At 49.3% G+C, this 20,941-nt stretch overlaps 1 protein-coding gene and 1 pseudogene across 22 annotated transcripts in view; one reads left to right on the forward strand and one right to left on the reverse strand.

Moving 5' to 3' along the window:
- Positions 1-20,941, reverse strand: part of ACTR3B (actin related protein 3B) — a 156,532-nt gene that overhangs the window by 94,704 nt on the left and 40,887 nt on the right. For all 21 annotated transcript variants that reach the window (XR_013960535.1, XR_013960536.1, XR_013960537.1 and 18 more), the window contains 4 exons: positions 8,594-8,689; positions 7,583-7,690; positions 4,614-4,757; positions 1,170-1,343 (listed from right to left, as the gene is read on the reverse strand). Coding sequence is in view for 14 of the 21 variants with exons in the window: in XM_080667017.1 (XP_080523143.1) it covers positions 1,170-1,343; positions 4,614-4,757; positions 7,583-7,690; positions 8,594-8,689 (522 nt within the window). In the remaining 7 variants the exon portion in view is untranslated. The remainder of the gene's footprint in view (positions 1-1,169; positions 1,344-4,613; positions 4,758-7,582; positions 7,691-8,593; positions 8,690-20,941) is intronic.
- LOC308246043 (zinc finger and BTB domain-containing protein 7B-like) lies at positions 11,098-12,810 on the forward strand (annotated as a pseudogene). Its single transcript has one exon. The product of its transcript is annotated as a zinc finger and BTB domain-containing protein 7B-like (transcript).

Genomic DNA, 20,941 nt, shown 5'->3' on the forward strand with positions numbered 1-20,941 from the left:
CCAGTTTGGTTCAGTGGATAGTGCGACGGCCTGCAGACTGAAAGGTCCCAAGTTCAATTCCAGTCAAGGGCACATACCTCGGTTGCAGACTCGATCCCCGGCCCTGGGTCCATGCAAGAGGCAACCGGTCAATGTGTCTCTCTCACATCCATGTTTCTCTCTCTCTGTCTTGCCCCCTCCTTTCCAGTCTCTCTAAAAAATCAATGGGAAAATATCCTTGGGTGAGGATTAACCGAAAAAAATTTTAGCTTATTTAACTTAGGGAATTTAATCTGAGGAAACAGCACTGACATTCCATTTGAAACATGTTTTAAAAGTCAAAGGAAAGCCTTAATATGGACTAGTGCTGGGAGGAGGTCACATCCAGCTGCTCACCTGCTGGTCCCTGGACATGGGCAGCTTCATGTCTATTTCAATCACTAATATCAAGGGCATGAGTGGAGGAGTATGGTATTATTAGATTACAATACTGGACACGTTTTGTGCCATTTCCCAGTACAAAATAGTTTTATACACATCTAAAAAACAAGTAGCAGTTTGCAATCTACCTATTAAACACAAACTGAATCAGGCAGGAAAATATACCAAAATATTTTAAGTGCATTTTATTTAAACTTTAAAATGCTGCCCCTTAATTACTACTTCCACAAAAGTAACAATTTGTGACTCCCAGTTATAATGACGACAGCTGTGATTCTTACAGACAGCCCTCAGACACAAGCGTCAGCGGGGACACGGCAGGCAAGTGTCCTGGTTAGAAACTGGATTCGGATGGAAAGGGAACATACATCATCCACTCTGATACAGAGGCAACTTGCACGCGGTCCTGAGAGTAACTCATTTTCATATCAGTGTGAGATTCATTCCAATTCCATTACCGCTACTGCTCTTCAAACTTCTTCCTAACCACTCGTGGCATAATCAATGGTTCTCTATTTACAGATAATCAAGCCTATGGAGAGCAAAGGGGCAGAGTCGGTCACGCAGACAGACGGCCCAGGCGCTGTAACCGTCAAAGGGGCTGTAACCATCACAAGGCCTGTGCTCACCAGCTGTCCTCACCTAGCCGCAGTCAGCTCGCTCAGTGACTGAGCACCAGCTTTACACACACGAGGTGGCAGTATTCCTCCATACGTGATGTGCTTCAACACAAGAGGCAAGCACCTCACCTCAGGGTGGAAGAAAATCTCGGGGCCTAGGAACCGTTCATAGCCCACATCCACCACAAACTTCTTCTGGTTGATGGCATTGATGCCTGTGTACTGCTTGATCCACTTCCCGGGGTCCAGATCGTACTTGGCAAATTCCTTGACGATGTCAGGGCAAATGTAACAGTACTTCTCCTGCGTGCACACACACAAAGACGTCACCAGGCATTAACAACTAACCCAGAGCCTCCGGCAAATACCCAGTAACCCAAGCATTGAACACACCCCTGAACTGAGTCCTGCCCACACACCTAACACAAATATGGACGTGCTAAGCCTCAGTCGTCATCTTTCAGACAAGACAAGACTACACTTTGATGTTGGACCTGTGAAGCTGCTTGTTTCAAGGTGTCTACTAAGTATGTTGTCTCCATCACCTCTTTCTTTATTCCTCATAGGCACCCACACGGCACCTGCCCCGGGTACCCACTACCATGACCCTGGACCAGCTGGCCTGCACTGCAGCCCCGCCCACTGAATATGGCAGACAACCTGATGCCTGCCACGGCCACCACCAGCTGTTACCCTGCTGTGCAGTGACAGTACAGCACGGCCATCAGCTGCACAGTGAAGACGGAGAGTCTTCACGGCTGAGGCGCAGGATGCACGAGTGATCAGACACAAAGATCCCGGCCCTGGGGCATGCGCTCTGGCTGAGAGTCCATAACAAGCAGGTGACACGGCAGGTTATAGGTGGTAGGGACCATGGAAAAAGAAGAGGCACACTCAGGCAGGACTGGACTATGCTGCTGCTGCTGCTGCTGCTGCTGCTGCTGCTGCTGTTGCAAGAACGTGCCCGTGGCTTTCACCTTGAACCACCAGCCTAGACATGCAATGTGTCCTCTGAACCTGGCGATGCTCAACTGGGCTCTTTGGGTGGGCACCTGTCCTTAGAGCTAACCTCTGTCAAGCTGCAGGTGACACATGAGTACCAGCTTCTGAAAGTCAGCTTCCTGTGGGCAGACGGCAGAGGGGGGCACCTTGTACACAAGGAGCGATACTGACAGAGCAGCTATAGATCACCATGGAGACACTCAAGCCATGCCACTCAGGAATACGTAGAGACCCAGAATGGCTTCAGTGTCTCCCCAGGGATCTGTACCTGCTGGTCCGTCCTATTCCCTGTGTAGATGGTGCCCCCACCCCAAGGTGGGAAGGCAGAACATGGGCACTGTTACACCTTTTGGAAGGACCTCTGAAGGTGTTTTCTGCTATGAAGTTTGAAGTTTGCTGGACTCCCTGAAACATATTTCAATTTCATCCTCAACACTCTAACAGAATTGTGAGACTGGTGGGCAGGGTTTGTTTATACAAACTGTGTTCTCTGACAACAGAGTGAGCCATTCGACACAGTTAAATCTACCAGGTGGAGACAGAAGCATTGAGCTGTCCTCAGAGGCCTGGTCAATTTCCTACAGCACCTCGACTGGCCCAGTGACAGCACGAAAGGCTTCAAGGGAAGGTGGGTGGAGTGTGCAGCGCTAGACTGAGAACGGTGTGCCACGATCTGCACAGCCTCAGGCCTGCTCACGCCCACAGGCCACGGCCATGCAGGAACACAATGCAGGCACTTCTGCTCCACACGCTCCAGGGTCTCCTCCTTCACAGAAAGAAGTGAGGCGGGAACCAACAGCAGGGCCCACAGCCACCCAGAGGGCCAGTGCAGCTCATCTCAAGAGCTTTACCAAAGGAGTCTCTTTTCTCCTGACCTCTGCAGCCTCAACAGCCAGCTCTGAATTCAAGGTCAGGAGAGGAGCCCAGAGAGCCAGTGAGTAAAGCAAATGCCACTGTGAGAACCAGAAAGCAACGTCACGAGCCATTATACTCAGGAATCTTGACTGAGAAAGAGAACACTCACGCTCACCAGCTCGACCCCTGAGCGTCAGAAACAAGAGGCTCCATTCTAATGGTCATTTGTCACAGACATGGGGTAGCAAGAGAGCTTGGGTCAAATCTCCACTTTTTATTTTTTTTTTCACTAAAAAAAGGCAAGGAAAGGAAGAGGGGAGATCTTGGGAAGCATTTTAGTCTAAAAAGAAAGTCTATGGCCGAAACCGGTTTGGCTCAGTGGATGGAGCGTCGGCCTGCGGACTGAAGGTTCCCGGGTTCGATTCCGGTCAAGGGCATGTACCTTGGTTGCGGGCACATCCCCAGTGGGAGGTGTGCAGGAGGCAGCTGATCGATGTTTCTCTCTCATCGATGTTTCTAGCTTTCTATCCCTCTCCCTTCCTCTCTGCGAAATATCAATAAAATATATTTTTTAAAAAAATTAAAAATAAAATAAAAAGAAAGTCTATGATACTTGGCTAAACTCTACCCAGCTGGAAAGGGCTAAGTCTCCCAGTCTGCCCAGGGCTGTGCTGTCCAGTTAAGCGTGCCCATCCCGGGCCCCAGGACAGTGGGGCAGCTGGCCACCTGGCTTGCTGGAGCCCTGACCTACACCAGTGCACCCTGCCCTAAAACTACCTCTGTTGTTACCCAGAGTGCCGTGCAAATGTGGGGCCATATCTGATGCTTCCTGTCCTTCAACCAGCAGGGTTCCCAGGAACTAAACCGAGGAAAGCAGTGGGGGAGCGCCCCTCACTCCCACTGCAGCTCAAAATGACAGGAGATGCTCAAGCTCATGGCACACCCACGCGAAATTCTTCTTAAAAAACAAACTAAATCCTTCTCTCTTCATCTACATAGTAGTTATCCTTGCATTCTTAAGAATCTCTTGTATTTTTACTAGAAATGTAATCGTCTGTCCTGCTTTTGCAACTTGAAAAGTTCCCTTAAAAGGATTTGTCAACTGAAATGGACATGGTAACAGACTAAACTGGTCAAGTGAGCATTTAAATATGTCCTGACAAGCCATGCTCCTTCTTATTGAATTGATTTCATTTTAAAACTTCCTGTAACTTTTTTAGCAAGGCACTAGAGTCCAGAAAATACAAGTGGACTGTGTTTCATGATTCTAGAGCCTGGAATGAATTGCTCTGAATTGCCGTTAAGGGGGTGCAAACCACACACAACAGGAATGGGAAACGAGTTTGACATTGGCCGATACCCAGGACCCCTGGCGTCACTGCTGCTGCTGCTAGTGCCAACCGTGGAGGGAGCTGCAGAAGACTTAGGTAACTGGAGGCTCTATCTAATCATGCTCCAATTAAGTGAGGCTGCACCCGTCTCGCCATCAAGCCATTCTCGTCTACACTGGAGCCTCCACAGCTGATGTTCTGAGGAAGGGCCTGAGCTGTCAGTTTTTCAGCCCTTACTGAACTCCAGCGGTAAACAGATCAAGACCCACATTCAGGAGAGGAAGCGGGGAGAGGAAGGCAGGTGGGAGCAGGGTGGCAGCAGCAGGGAAGTGTGCAGCCCATTTCTCTTTCACCCCAAACCAGCCCATTCCCCGTCTGTTTTTACCTTAATGACTTTTGCGGTCTCCAGTGACTGCTCAGGAGGGATTCCCACCTCCCTCTCCCTTAGCAGCTGTTGAATGAAATACGTAATATCTCTACCTGCAATCGGGATGTGTTTGATGCAGCTTCCGATTACATAACCTTCCGCCTGGGGAAGAGAGGAGGCAGAAGACTGTGTGAGCAATCCCGCAGCGCCGCGGGCTCCCAGGGGCTCCTGCCCTCACGGCCCTGACATGCATTTACAGATCCCCACGTGGCTCCGCAGGCGAGGTCCTTAAAGTGACTGCATTCCCAATCCCGTTACCATGACCTGGCCCCCCCATAAGCAGCCAGAATGGTGTTTCATCAGGAACATGCTTGGAAAACCACATTCCAAAAATGGATGCTTCATGTCAGAACCATGAATCCAACCTAACTTTGTTCCTTAACTGAAAGAGTCTTACTTATAAACTGCTAAGCCAACTATAAGTCTACTTTTATTTAAGAATCTGTTAACATGCTTCAAGCCAGTATCTCTGTCCACAGTGCAGGGCAAAATGACCCCTTGGGGTTACAATACAGAGTCAGCGCAGCACGGCAAGCCCAGCACTAGCACTGTGAGGGCATTTACTAAGCACCCAATAATGAGCCCCAAGTGTGGGGCTAGAAGTGATTCTGTAGTTCCCCAAACACTGTGTGTCTGAGACCAGCCTTGGTCACAGTCAGACCCGCTCACTGGGGGCCTTCCTGGACCGTGGCACTGTCTGCTGGTGCCAGCAATGGGCCACAGCCCAGCACCAGCCCCTCCCCAACCTTCCTGAGGGGAAGACTGTCCAGGGAAGCCACAGGCTGGAGCACACCCAGTTCGCCTGACAGGGGCCGATGGTCAGAGTGGATCCCTCCTACCACAGTGTCACAGAGAAGGACGTGGCACTCCAGTCCCCAGGACAGCACTGCTTCCATGCCCCATGCCCCGGGACACAGAGGGCCCAGCAGGGGACCACTGACTGCACTCTGTGGCGATAGCCACCAGGCAGAGCCACAGGAGGGCGCAAGGACAAGCTGCTGAACCCCTCAGATTTCTTTCTGATGTGCCTAACGTCTGGAAGTAAGAGAAGATGTGGCCTTCCCACAGTTTAAGTTATTTGTAAAATATTTTAAGAAAGGGGAAAAAGAGGGAGATAAAAGATATGTCCAAATTATTAGAATAGTGAAGATCAATTTAAAGTCATAAGAATATCAGCTAACACAAACTATGCACAATTATTATACTCCATGTATCACATCTAACACTTTCTAAAAGTAATCCAGCCAGTGTTTGATAACATGAGCTTTGTCTCAGATTCAAAACACTCTACACCCCCGTCCAACAACAGGCAGACAAGTGAATTAGGCTAGACTCCCAGAATGGGCTATTATGTAGCTACTAAATATTTTCACAGAATATTCAGCCATAAGAAACACTATTAGGAATAAGTCAGTATGCAAGCTATAATGTTAGGGTTATACTGTACAATCAGGACACAAAACCGGACACAGGATGTTCTAATTTCGCTGAAAACGTGCACGTGTTGTGTCTAGGAAATGAGCTTAGAAAGGCTTTGCAACCAAAGCCCCAGTGCTCTCTGGTAAGTTTACGGGTATTCTATTTCCTCCTTCACATTTCTCCATTTCACTCTAATTTTTTACATGTAATTTTTTGGGAAAACACTGAATTATGATACAGACAAAAACGTTAAAGCAACTTTCTCTGTGGGCCTCAACACCGAGTGAACCAGTTTTCCTTTCTCCTCCTCAATCAGATACACGGGAGAGAGGGCAGCAGGCCCACCGCCCAGCGGGTCCGTCTGCACTGGCCTCCGAAGGGAGGACCTGGGAAGGGGCAGACGCCAGGATCCTCGGTCAGCACTGCTCTCACAGGCAGCGTCACGGACATGCCTCAGCGACTCCTGTAGGAGCAAGGGGTGAGACCAGCTGCGGGACTCCCAGCACAGAGAACACTGAGAGGGCAGCATGCAGTCCTGCCCATCCCTCCGGATCCTGCTGCAGAGCGCACCCCAACTGAGGGCACGTCCACCGTTTACCCTGTTCCGGCGTTCTGACCCTGAAGGAATTAAAGCACATGAGCACATCCTCGCTGCGACCTCCTGAAACAAAATGCTATTTTTCAATGAAAGTAAATGAGTTGTTTTTTAAAAAGCCCTAGTTTGCCTTTTCCGAAGGCATTATACACACATACACCTGCATATACAGACAGCGTACTTGTAATAAACATGGATAACCAGTAATGGGCTGCATCTGGGAGAAGGGCCTGGAGGGAAGATCAGGAATGAGAGCCGGCTGACTCTCCCTGGACACCCTCTCCAGAGAGTTTCAATTTCTTTTCAAAGAACAACTTTAAACAAGTCATTTAAATAGTTTATGGGGGTGGAGGGAGAAACAGAAGTCCCTTAGAACCCCAATTAGGAGTCACTTCTCTAACATTCTGAAATGTAAAACCAGAAAGTGGCCCGGCAGAACACTCTGCAAGTCGGAAGGTGCAATCCCTACTCTCAGCTCTTAACTACATTCTCAAACACAAGCAGGGCCTTGTCCAGAGCAGAACTGGTTAAAGCCACCCACGTCTTGTCCCTGAACAGAGAGAATCCTCCGGTGGCCAGGCGCCATGCTTACAAACCGGATTCCCAGATGATGTCTGTCCCCAGGCTCAGAAGGTGAGCAGGAAAAGCCCCTGGGGGCGTGACCCCCATGGGCAAGGCAAAGTTCTGTTGACCCCACCCAATGGCTGCCATCAGACAGCAGAAGCTAGCTGCCCCTGCACATTTAAAAATGAGAAGGCAACAGATTTTTTTCTCCTCTTATCCCCTTGTCTAAGTACAGCTATGACTTTAAAAGTGGTATTTTAAGCAGAAAAGCTTTTTTTTTTCCTTTAATTGTTCCCTTACCTCTAATCAGGTGAGTCCTATAAAGAGAAGCACTGACCAGTCTGCTTACCACTGGAATGGCGTGGGTGACCCCGTCCCCGCTGTCGATGATGATGCCTGTCAGCGTGCGCTCGCCGACCTGCCGAGACGTCCACGACGCTGCCAAGGCCAGCACTGCCTGGACAGGACACAAGCCGTCAGCACGGGGAGTGTCCTCAGGTCCTCTGCACACTCATGCTCAGGTCAAGCAATCGGTCCTTCTCACTGAGTGAGTCTAACTCTCCCTCTTCATCCTTCACCTGCCCCCCAAAATTCAAATCCCAAACCAGACAAGGACCATGTGTACTTAAACTGGAGGACTCAAGTTTTCAATGAAATAAATCAATTTTTACCCAAAAAAAGCCAGTGAGGTGGGGATTTTACTATGGAGTCAGAGGGTGGTGTTTCTCACCCACCGTTCCCAGTGCAGGTCCACGGACGGCTGCAGTTCACTGGCCTCACACCGGGACACTGGTTCCCCACCAGGGCCATCTGCCGCCGGGACACTGGGGAGGCCTGGTGCCATGTCTGTCACACTTAGGGAGACCAGGCAGATGCTCTTTCTAGGGGATCAAGGCCAGAGACTGCTAACCATCCTGCACTACACGGGAAGCCCCTACACAGAGAACTGCCCATCCCACCCTGAGACTGGAAACCCTGGACAGAGATGCATGCAGAGTAGGGTGTGTTTAAGTATGTGTGTCTGTCCTTCTGTGTGTCTGTGAATGTGTGTGTCTGTCCTGTGTGTGTCGGTGTGTCTGTGAATGTGTGTGTCTGTCCTGTGCGTGTCTGTGAATGTGTGTGTCCTTCTGTGTGTGTCTGTGTGTGTGTGAATGTGTGTGTCCTTCTGTGTGTCTGTCTGTGAATGTGTCTGTCTTTCTGTGTCTGTGTCTCCGTGTGTTGTGTGTGTGTTGAGGGAAAAGAAAAAGAAAGAATACACAGCCCTATCTCGTGACAGAGAGCCTGTGGAATCACCATGCCGTCCTGTAGATATCAGACAGTGAAGGTCCTTTGAGAATCATAAAAATAACTTTGCTTTTACCTGAACTGCAATGTAGAGTCCTGGTACATTAAAAGATTCAAACATAATTTCTGCAAGATATTCTCTATTTTCTGGTGTGTTCAGCGGAGGTTCTGTCTGTAAGAAAGCAGTCACTGTGTTCAGTATTTGCCCAGATTTCATGTAATTGCATCAGAACCTAAGAGCATGATCATCAGGATGCTACAGAGCACCCTCCCTTTGCAGATGGAGTAACCAGCGTGGTTCCTTAAACCTGGCCTGGCCAGCGTGGCTCAGTGGTTGAACTTCGACCTATGAACCAGGAGGTTGGGGCATATGCCCGGGTTGCAGGCCCAATCCCCAGTAGGGGGTGGAAGAAGGCGATAGATCCGTGATTTTCCCTCATCATTGATGTTTCTGTCTCTCCCTCTCCCTTCCTCTCTGAAATCAATAAAAATGTATTTTTAAAAAAAAAAAAAAAAAAGCAACCTGACTGTGGGGCTCAAAACCTGGAATATGCAAAGTAAAGACCTCTCTGAACAATGCTACTCTTGTGACCACCCAGACTAAGAACAAGTGATGGAGAAGAAAGCTTGATCTTTGATAGCATAACACCTGAACAGCCTGACACTGAACAGACCTGCAGCAAGTTGCCACTGGCAAGAAACACCCAACTGAGACCGTGAGGGCACCCGGAGGACACCAGGGACTTCAGGTCTCAGGAGAAGGGCAGAGTTCTCCAGAGCACAGGCAGGCAGCCCTGCTTCGAGCAAGAGCCAACTGAGCAGGACAGCTGCAGACGCTGCCAAACCCCCTGCCACCAGAGCCCAGAGCAAGCTCAGACAAAAGCCTTTGTCACCAGCTGCGAGGCAGAACCCCAGAGAGAAGGGGCTTCACCCACACTGTCCCTCTTTCCCCCACCCCAGCCAAAACCACACACACAGCTAGTCCAGCAAGAATTCTCCTCATTCAGAGGGATGCGAAGAAACCAAGATGGCAGCATAGGTAAACACCTGAACTTGCTGCCTTGCACAACCACTTCAAAACTACAACTAAAAGACAAAACGGACATCATCCAGAACCACAGGAAGGCTGGCTGAGTGGAAATTCTACAACTAGAAGTAAAGAGAAAAGCACACTGAGAATCACAGGAGCTGCAGAAGGCAGAGGTATGGAGGCGCACGCACGGAGAGGGCTGGCAACTGAGTATGCGGCTGGCTTTTTCAATCCACAGGGAGGCACAAGCTCCCAACTGCTCTGAACTCCAGTTCCAGGTGAGGCTCTGGGGACCCAGACTCATACGGGGAGAAACTGGACTGTCTGGCAGCGGGCAGAACTCGAGGGCGGCTTTCTCTCAGAGGTGCTTGCAGCAAATACCAAGGGACACTGAGACCTGGGGGCCTCTTAGGGCAGGGCTGACGGGAGCCCTGAGACTCCGCCCCATCCAAGCTGTGTGCAGAGGCTTTTGCATATGAATGGCCTGGTCCTTTGAAATCTAAACTTACCTAACAAACTGCATCTGAGTTAGAAAGACCCAGAACATCCAAAAGAAGGCCCAAGGCCCCACAGCAGCTTGCATTGTTTCACAGCTGGGCCTCATCTGGGCACCTCCAAAACCCAAACAAAGAAGATGAATCTGTAGATCTCTCCATAGCTCCTGCTGGGTGGCCTCAGGCAGAGGCTAAATTAGCACCTCCTTGGAGATCCAAGAGCCAGTGTACCCAGGGGTCAGAGTAGGACCATCCAGATTACAACTCCTCAGATCCATAAGGGACACACTCAGGGGGCAGACTCAGTGAGCACCAAAGCCCCACTGAAGCAAGTCTTGCCCCATAAGGGTGTCTCCAGCACAGAAGTTCTCCCATCGTAGACACAGCTGATCCTCACAGCCAATTGGCCTAGAGGTCAATTCCTCCCAGTGATACCAACAACAATCAAGGCTTAACTACAACAAGACTGTGCACACAGCCCACAAAGGGGTGCACCAAGAGTGTCCGCCTCAGGTAACTGGGGAGGCTGAGCCACTGGGCCATATAGGACACCTAGCACACAAAGCCACTCTATCAACTCAGGGAAGCAGCCAAAATGCGGAGACAAAGAAACAGATCACAAATGAAAGAAATGGAGGAAAGCAAACGACTGAAAATAGAGTTCAAAACCACAGTTATAAGGTTTTTCAAGAATTTCCTAGAAAAGGCCAATAAATTCGGTGAGACCCTTGAGGATATGAAAAAGGACCAACTAGAAATTAAGCATACACTGACTGAAATAAAGAATAATATACAGAGATCCAACAGCAAACTAGAGGATCGCAAGAATCAAGTCAAAGATTTGAAATACAAAGAAGCGAAAAACACCCAATCAGAAAAGCAAAAGGAAAAAAGAATCCAAAAATATGAAGATAGTGTAATGAGCCTCTGGGACAACTTCAAGCGTACCAACATCCAAATTATGGGGGTGCCAGAAGAAGAGAGAGCAAGATACTGAAAACCTATTTGAAGAAATAATGAGGCAGGGGGGCGGGGGGAGGGATCGGGGAAAAGCAAGCTGGAGGACAGGTGAGACAGCAGGACAGGACCAGAGCAGGGCCCCAAGCCCCCGGGCCTGGCGGGGAACACGCTTCTCCCCACACACTGTGCCTCAGCAGCTCCAGCCAGCAGTCCCAACGGCAGAGAGGAGAAGATGGGGAGCCCCGAGGACAACCTCATTGGGATTCCGTTCCCCGACCACAGCAGTGAGCTCCTGAGCTGCTTCAACGAGCAGCGCCAGCTGGGCCACCTATGCGACCTCACCATCCGGACACAGGGCCTTGAATACCGTACCCACCGGGCCATGCTGGCTGCAGCCACTACTTCAAGAAGCTCTTCACTGAGGGCGGTGGCGCCGTCATGGGGGCTGGGGGTGGCAGTGGGACAGCTGCTGGGGGAGCAGGGGCAGGTGTGTGCCAGCTGGACTTCGTAGGGCCCGAGGCTCTGGGAGCCATGCTCGAGTTTGCCTATACAGCCACACTGACCACCAGCAGCACCAACATGCCAGCCACGCTGCAGGCCGCCCAGCTGCTGGAGATCCCGTGTCATCACCGCCTGCATGGAGATCCTGCAGGGCAGCGGACTAGAAGCTCCTAGCCCTGACGAGGATGACTGCGAGCGAGCCCGCCACTGCCACAGCCTCAGCCTCAGGAGTTCCCCACGGTGAAGACAGCCCTCCACAGGTGCCTCCACCGCCACCAACTCGGCCTGTTGCCCGCTGTAGCCGCAAGCCCCGAAAAGCTTTCCCGCAGACCAAGGGGACCCGAGCAAACCACCTAGTACCTGAGGTGCCCACAGTACCCACCCATCCTTTGACCTATGAGGCGGAGGAGGTGACAGAGTGGGCAGCAGTGGGGGCAGTGGGCTGGGAGACAATTACAGCCCTCCCACAGGGACTGCCTCACCCCCGGAGGGGCCCCTGAACTATGAGCCCTTTGAAGGAGAGGAAGAGGAGGAGGAGCTGGTATACCCCCTGGCCTACAGGCTGGCACAGGTCGGTGGGCCCCCGCTCTCCCCAGAGGAGCTGGGCTCAGATGAGGATGCCATTGATCCTGACCTGATGGCCTACCTAAGCTCCCTGCACCAGGATGCCCTGGCACCAGGCCTGGATGGCCAAGACAAACTGGGAGTGCGAAAACGCCGCTCCCAGATGCCCCAGGAGTGCCCTGTCTGCCACAAGTTCATCCACAGGGCAGGCAAACTGCCACACAACATGAGGACCCATACGGGTGAGAAGCCCTTTGCCTGTGAGGTCTGCGGCGTCTGTTTTACCCGGAATAACAAGTTGAAGATCCACATGCGGAAGCACACTGGAGAATGCCCCTACTCGTGCCCACACTGCCCAGCCCGCTTCCTGCACAGCTACGACCTCAAGAACCACATGCACCTGCACACAGGGGACCAGCCCGAGTGCCACCTGTGCCACAAGGCTTTCGCCAAGGAGGACCACCTGCAGCGCCACCGCAAGGGCCAGAACTGCCTGGAGGTGCGCACCCGGTGGCGCCACAAGGACGATGCACCGCCCCACTATCCACCACCCTGGGCCACCACGCCGTCCCCCGCTGGCCTCGACCTCTCCAATGGCCACTTGGACACCTTCCGCCTCTGTCTTGATTCTGGGAGCAGTCAGCCCCCACTGGGCCCCCAGCCTCCATTCCAGGGCCCCCTGATGACGAGGAGGAGGGGGCACCTGCCCCTCCTCAGGCTGAAGGCGCCATGGAGTCCTCTTAGAGAGGGAGGAGTGGCCAGGCTGGAGCAGCACAAGCGGGGCCACCCATGCCAAGCAGTGGGAGCCTGCAGAACAGACAGAGTTGGGGTCTGAGCACTGAACCTCCCTGGCATCAGAAATCATCCCCTTCTCCCCAGAGCCCTTATTCCAGTTCCAAGCTGAGAAGGTTTGGGGGCAAAGGCTCCCCAGATTGGGGTGATCTCCCAAGGAGTGATCCATATGATATTATGTATATATTTACAGCTCTATTGTAAAGGTGGGGTCCCTGTCTCCAGCTGTGCCTGGGGAGTAGAAGCAATAATGTATTTCTGATTTGTGGGGTCCCTCTTCGGCTATGCGGGTTTCTAGGGGGTGGGAGACTTGGGACCAAAGCCTTGCCCTGCCCCCATGCCCCTTGGGGCTTTGGCTGTGTAAGGGGGTGAAGGACAGCCCCTCCCTTCCTAGACCCCTCCTTCCTGGTTTCTGTTCCCTTTTCCTGGCAGTGCAAGGGGAGGCGGCAAAAGGAGGGTAGGAGGGGGAAAGCAAGGTAGAAGCTTGAATGACCGACCAGGATAGGGGGGGCCTAGGCCTGTAAGGAAGGAACCATCCCAGTCCCCCTCCGCCCAGCTCCCAGCGCTGAGTCATGGGGTCCTGGAGAAGAAGGGGGTGGGGTGGCCCGATTGGCTCGCCTGCCCCTGGGGGCAGCGGGAGGGGCCCCGCCCAGCCAGGGGTGCTGCTCTGCAGTGCTGCTCTGCAGTTCTGCTCAGTCCTCCCCTCCCCTCCTGCGTCCCGGGCAGGGAATGTCTTGTTCCCGCCGCTCCCTCCCCAGGGCCAGAGGGCAAGGCGGGCCAGGCTGTGTCCTACCCTCTTCTCCTCCCCGCCCAGGTGCTGGCTGCTGCCGCCCCTGACTCACGCAGCCCCCCCCACCCCCACCCCCACCCCCACCCCCACCCCGGGCTGGCGTGGTGCTGGGTGTCCGCCTGGTGAGGTGTTGGGGGAGCCGTGCGGAGAGCGGGCCAGCCGGCGCCACCTGGCGGCCGTGCCCCTTGTGGGCGGGCGCCACCAGCGGCCACTTGGCCTCCTCACCTCCACCACCGGCTGGTGAGCGGCTCCCCTTAACTGAGTCCGGAGATAACTCCTCGCTGGGACCCCGGGAATGGGGGCTGTGGAGCTGTGGGAAAGGAGTCCATTTCCCGGAACCTTGCCAGCCAGGCTCTCCGAATATCGAACCCACCCTCTTCTGTACATAACCTCTTCTGTTGGTCTTGTCGAGATCTAGTTTCAGATTTTTAACTACCCAATTCTGCCCCCTCCCCTTTCTCGCTGGGTGCTGGACACCCCCCTTTGGCCTGGGCTCTGCCTTGCGCTATAACCCCCAACCCCCTACCTCGCGGCCCCTCCCCCTCCTTAAAAGGGGCAGGTTCAGGGGCCCAGTGCTCTCCCTCCCATGCACCCCTATGCCCATTTGCACAGCTGCCCAGGTACCCCCAACAGTGGGGGAGGGGGGTCACAGGGAGGAGGGTAGTGGGACCAGTCCCTGTATCTATTTAAAAAGTAATTATGTAATATATTGGGGTAGGGGGAGGTCGGGTTGCTCTGGGACTCATCTTAGCTTTTCAGGCGATAGAGGAGCCCAAGTTTGGGGAAACCTGGGGCCTATCCCTAGGGAGTGAGGACAATGTGGCCTCCACCCTCCCTCCTTGCTGCTTCTCCACTCAGTGCCTTAGTGGGGGAGGCAACCCCCCTCTCCTGTTCCTTTCCCCTTTCCTTCCCCCCAACCTCTGGTGTAAGGGACAGGAAGAAATAATAATTTAAGATTAAAAAAAAAAGAAATAATGACAGAAAACTTCCCCCACCTGGTGAAAGAAATAGACTTACAAGTCCAGGAAGCGCACAGAACCCCAAACAAAAGGAATCCAAAGAGGACCACACCAAGACACATCATAATTAAAATGCCAAGAGCAAAAGACAAAGAGAATATTAAAAGCAGCAAGAGAAAAACAGTTACCTACAAGGGAGCACCCATATGATTGTCAGCTGATTTCTCAACAGAAACTATGCAGGCCAGACGGGAGTGGCAAGAAATTTTCAAAGTGATGAATAGCAAGAACCTACAACCAAGATTACTCTACCCAGCAAAGCTATCATTCAGAATTGAAGGGCAGATAAAGAGCTTCACAGATAAGAAAAAGCTAAAGGAGTTCATCACCACCAAACCAGGATTACATGAAATGCTGAAGGGTATTCTTTAAGAAGAGGAGGAAGAAGAAAAAAGTAAAGAAAAATTATGAACAACAAATACATATCTATCAACAAGTGAATCTAAAAATCAAGTGAATTAAAAACCTGAGGAACAGAATAATCTGGTGAATATAATAGAATCAGGGGTATAGAAAGGGAGTGGACTGACAATCCTCGAGGGGAAAGGGGTGTAGGGGGTGCGGGAAGAGACTGGACAAAAATCATACACCTATGGATGAGGACAGTGGGAGGGTAGGGGGGTAAGGGCAGAGGGTCGGGTGGGAACCGGGTGGAGGGGAGCTATGGGGGAAAAAGAGGAACAACTGTAATAATCTGAACAATAAAGATTTAAAAAAGAATTCTCCTCATTCATAGATGAGGAAAAAACACAAAGAAACTAGGCAAAGATATATAAAAACCAAAGAAAAAGAGAAAAGTCACAGGAAGAACAAATGGCAGACAAAAGACTCTTCCACAGAAAAATATAAAAATAAAGCAGATAAAAATCAAAGACATTTCAAAAAACTCAAATATCTATCTATAATAATAAAAGCGTAATATGCTAATTAGACCAGACGTCCTTCTGGACATCCTTCATTCCAGACAAAGCCGCAGAGGCATCAGAGGCCACCGGCCACAGTGGCAGCAGGGCGGGGGCCCGGGCCAAGGCCCTTACACGAATTTCGTGCATCAGGCCTCTAGTTTTAAAATAATAGCCATGACTAAATAGGAGGAAATGACAGGATTACACAAAGATAAAAAGAATAAATAGCCTGGCCAGTATGGTTCAATGGTTTCCAGTCAGGGCACATGCCTAGGTTGCAGGCTCGACCCCCATTAGGGGGCAGGCAGGAGGCCGCTCATCAATGATTCTCTCTTATCACTGATTGTTGTTTTTGTTTTTGTTTTGTTTTTAATCCTCACCCGGGGATACTTTTCCATTGATTTTTCAGAGAGTGGAAGAGAGAGGGAAAGACAGAGAGAAATATCCATGTGAGAGAAACAAATTGATTGTTTGCCTCCTGCACGTGCCCCAGCCACAGGCTGGTGAGGAGCCTGCAACCGAAGTACATGCCCTTGACTGGAATTGAACCTGGGACCTGTCTGTCCCCAGGCTGATGCTCTATCCACTGACCCAAACCAGCTAGGGCATCACTGATGTTTTTATATCTCTCCCTCTCCTTTCCTCTCTGAAATCAATAAAAATATATTTTTTAAAAAATAATAAGCCTGCTTTTTGCTATTCAGCAGTATGATGTGAATTTTTCCACGTCAATAAGTGTAAGTATACATCACATATTTAAAGCTGCAAAAGAAAAAAAAAAATAAAAATTATCTGGGCCTTTTGGCAAAACAAAACAAAACAAAAAAAAACACAACCCACATCACCCTTTGTTATGGACTGAACTATGTCCTCAAAAATTCACATGTTGAACCCCCAAACCCAAGTAGAAGGGGTCTCTAGGGAAGTAAATAAGGTTAACTGAAGTCACAGGATGGGCCCCTAATTGAACCAGATAATGTCTATTAGAAAAGGAAGACACCAGGCAGCTCTCTCTCACGTGAACAGAGGAAAGACCACGTGAGGCCAGAGAAGGAAGGCGGCCACCTACAAGCCAGGAAGACAGGCTTCCAGTAGCCATCCTTGATGGCATCTTGATCTTGAGCCTTAAGCCTCCAGAGTTGAGGAAACAAGCGTGTGTGTTTAAGCCACAAGCTGGTGGTACTTTGTTATGTCAGTTCCAGCAGACACCTTAAAGTGGGAAAAGCACACCAGCCTTGGCCATTAGCATACTTACGTTTACCACCACGACATAAGGGGCTCACTCACAGTCTATATAGCAGGAAGTTATGACCCAAGAATTCTGCATCTGACCACATTGTCAATCAAGTATGTTGCAAAAACAAGTCTCTCTACACATTGGAGAACTTGGAGAAGTGGTTCCCATGAGCCCTGCATGAAGAAACTATTAGAAGATCAACTTGAGCCAAACAAGACGAGTGCAAAAGTACAGAAAAATGTCTGACGATGTGCATGCAATCCAGTTAAGGTGTAAGATTTTTCTTTTCTGGGAATCACAGTTAAAGGACAGAATGCAAATGTCATCAATTTAAACAGCAATAATATCCAATTGAGAGATGTAGACAGAAAAGAGGGAATATAAAGACACTGATACCTCTTATGATAGAATCAAAAGGTCCTGCTTTAACCTGACGAAGTATCAGGGGCACTAACATACAGAAAGTCATCAATGTTAGTATTAGAGTAACTTCAGTGACAAATCAATCACAAGCAGGTGGCAGAGGCAAGGACGAGGGACGAAACTGTGAGGATGAGCCAGCCTGGTCACAGGTCACAGCAGGAGGTAATCACCCCTAAACAAACAGGTCAATGTATTACTTGAAATTTGAGTTACATTTAAAAACAAATTATTAGAGTTATGCATATATGCAAAGAAGTTCTTTGATTGATCTCTCCCCATCCCCACCTTCCCTCTGAGATTTGTCTGGAGTAGGAGGGGCGGGACATGGGGGCAGGCTAGAAGGGTTCAATGGGGGGGAAATGGGACATAAGTTATACTTTCAATAATAAAGATTTTTTAAAAACACAAGTTATGGAGGAAAAATGGCGGCGGAATAGACAGACGTGTTCCGAGCCTTGTCCCGGAGTAGAAAGAAAGATCAGCTGAGGGTCGCACTAGGAGTGTTTGTTGGCAAGTTAAGGGACAGCTGAACTCCAGAAGAAGGTGGGAGACTGCTAGACGGGGTTCCCCTGACCTGACAGCCCCCACTGCGGCTGAGTCCCCTCCCGGAGCTGCGGGCTTGGACACGGAATCTGCGCCATCTTGAACGGGAAAGTGGAGCTTATCGGCAGCCTGAGAATCCACAACTGCAGCACACATGGAACAGCTGCGAGCCCCAGAACACCAGTCCCCAGTTGGCGCAAACACGCGGATTTGGAGGAGCTCTACACTCCACCAGGGAAAGGTCAGATTTCACCTGGGATAAGGTGAAGTCTCTGGTCCCAGCGGGAGAGAGGAACGCGCATTTTGTGGGAGCTGGAGGACCAGGGAAGTCTGAGCCTAGAAAAATCTGTGGCTGTTGGGGCTGGCGTGATCCGTGAATGTGGAAGGGGGTCCTCAGAGCTGCTAACAGAAGGGATCTCTAAAAAGCAACCCATTTTGATCTGACGTGCAGGGACACCCTAAGAATTTCAAGGTGTGCCGGCTGCTTAGACTTACACGCAGCCCCCGAGTTCGCACACTTGGGCTTATTCCTCTTGAAATTCTTGCTTCTGATTACTAAGCCCAATACATAGGATCACCCAGTTGGGGACACCCTGGGAGACTGCAGGGGAAAGTGTTTTTCTGGAACCTGGGGATCGGAGCGGGGAGTGACCATCGGAGAGCCAGCTCTGAGGCAGCCCACTCCCACAAACCGGTAGTGAGTGCCACAGGGAAAGAAGGCTCTAAGACTGCCTAGAGAGGCCATAGATAGACCCGGAAGTCATTCCAGAAACACTGCCACCCAGGGGCTGAATCACAAATTGACTCTTGTGTAATCAAAAATAAAGGAATACGAGAAATTAAGACACACTGCCTGCTTAAAATCAGGACTGGCTTACAACACTGAAGAGCAGTGAAACGCAGGGAACTGCAATACTGTCCACACTGAGAAACAGGCGTGCAAAACAGAACAACAGAGGAAGTGAATGACCTTCACTACTCCACATTTTATTTTTATTTTCATTTTTTGCATCATTTACTCAAGAAACGAATTTTTTTCTTTTTTCCTCACTTGATTTTACCTTTTTAATTATTACATTTTTATTTTCAATCCGTATTATTACTACTGCTATTTTATCTTTTTTTTTTAAGTGTCATTTTATTTTCTCTTCATTTTACTTTGGGATTACTGTTCTACATTCTATTTTCATCTTTCCTTTAGCATCGTTTTACTCTATCTCAACTCTACCTTTATGCCATCACTCTCTTCCTAACCTTCCCCTTTTCAGTGTCCTGTTTATCTTACCCCTTTCCTGCTCTAGATTTCCCCTGTTCTGTTTACCCCCCGTTAAAATTTCACCCTACTTACATATCTAATCTCCAATTCCCTGCTCCAAGTCCTTACACACCTCTCTCTTCGCTGTCTTCACTATCCAAAAAATTGTTTTTCTCTCTGTACTTTTGTTATTGTTTGCTTGAATGTTGATTGTATCGAATTTTTATGCTTTTTTGTGAGATTGTTTTGCTTATTCTTCTTTTGTTTGTTTATTTTTTGTTTGTTTTGTGCTTCTGTTTTCCCTTGCCTCACTCAATATTAGTTGGTGTTGTAGTTTGTATTAATCCCCAGGCACTTGTTGCTGGCATTTGCTGGGATTAGTGATTGTTCTATTGGAGTTTTATCCCCATATATATAGTTTGTTCCCCTTTCTCTCTTAGTCTCTTTCTTGTCTCTCTTACTTTTTTTTTCCTTTTCCCAATTTCATTTTGACACTCCTTTTTTTTTTCCTTTCTTTCTTTTTCCTCTTCTTCTTTCTCTCCTATCCCCTAATTTGCCTTTCCCTGGTGGTCACCTTTATTGAAGGTTATTAATATCGTGAATAAATTTCTGTTCAGTGCCTTGTGTGTTGTACCTGGTAGTGCTGTATTTTGTGCCTTTAAATCAACGCAGGAGAGAGAGAACTACATAACCAGACATCCAGAGAAGAGAGACCATGGGAGACAAAGAAACAGCCCGCATATGAAAGAAAAGCAGGCATCACCAGAAAAGGAAGTAAACAAAATGGAGGCAAGCAACCTTCCAGAAAAAGAATTCAGAGAAATGGTCATAAGGTGGCTGAAAAGAATGGAAGACAAATTCGACAATATGAGCAAGAACCAAGAGGAAATGAAGAAGAACCAAGAAGAAATGAAAAATGACATCGCTGCTGTAAAGAACTCAATAGAAAGCATCCAGAGTAGACTAGAAGAAGCAGAGGACCGCATCAGTGAGCTAGAAGACAAGATGGGGAAAAATACCCAAGTAGAGCAACTTCTAGAAAAAAAAATTAAAAGGCAGGAGGAGAGCCTAAGGGAACTTTGGGACAACACGAAACAAAACAACATCCACATAATAGGGGTTCCAGAAGGAAAGGAAGCTGAGCAAGGAATCGAAAACCTGTTTGAAGAAATAATGACAGAAAATTTCCCTGATATAGGGAAGAAAGAACCCACACAAATCCAAGAAGCTCAGAGTCCCAAGCAAAATGAACCCCAAAAGACCGACGCCAAGGCACATCATAATTAAATTGGCAAACACCAACGACAAAGTAAGAATCTTAAAAGCGGCAAGAGAGAGACAGAAAGTTAAATACAAAGGAACCCCCATCAGACTAGCAACTGATTTCTCAACAGAAACTCATCAGGACAGAAGGAAATGGAATGAAATATACAAAGTCATGCAAAGGAAGGGTCTGAATCCAAGAATACTGTACCCAGCAAGGCTATCAATCAAAATTGAAGGTGAAATCAGGAGCTTCACAGACAAAAAAGGACTAAGGGAATTTATTACCACCAAACCAGCAATGTAAGAAATGCTACTGGGTCTGCTGTAAAAAAAAAGAAATAGGAAGCGAAGAAGGAACACAGGGGTAAAGAATAAAAACGGCGAAAAATAAGTACCTATCAATAATAACTTTAAATGTAAATGGATTAAATGCCCCAATCAAAAGACATAGGGTAACGGATTGGATAAGAAAACAAGACCCATATATCTGCTGTCTACAAGAAACCCACCTCAGAAAAAAAGATGCACACAGACTGAGGGTGAAGGGATGGAAAAAGGTTTTCCAGGCAAATGGAACTGAAAAAAAAAGCTGGGGTACCAATACTTATATCTGACAAATTAGATCTCAAAGTGAAGGACATAACA

The sequence above is a fragment of the Plecotus auritus genome, assembly GCF_963455305.1.
Source record: "Plecotus auritus genome assembly, chromosome: 4".
Taxonomy (NCBI): domain Eukaryota; kingdom Metazoa; phylum Chordata; class Mammalia; order Chiroptera; family Vespertilionidae; genus Plecotus; species Plecotus auritus.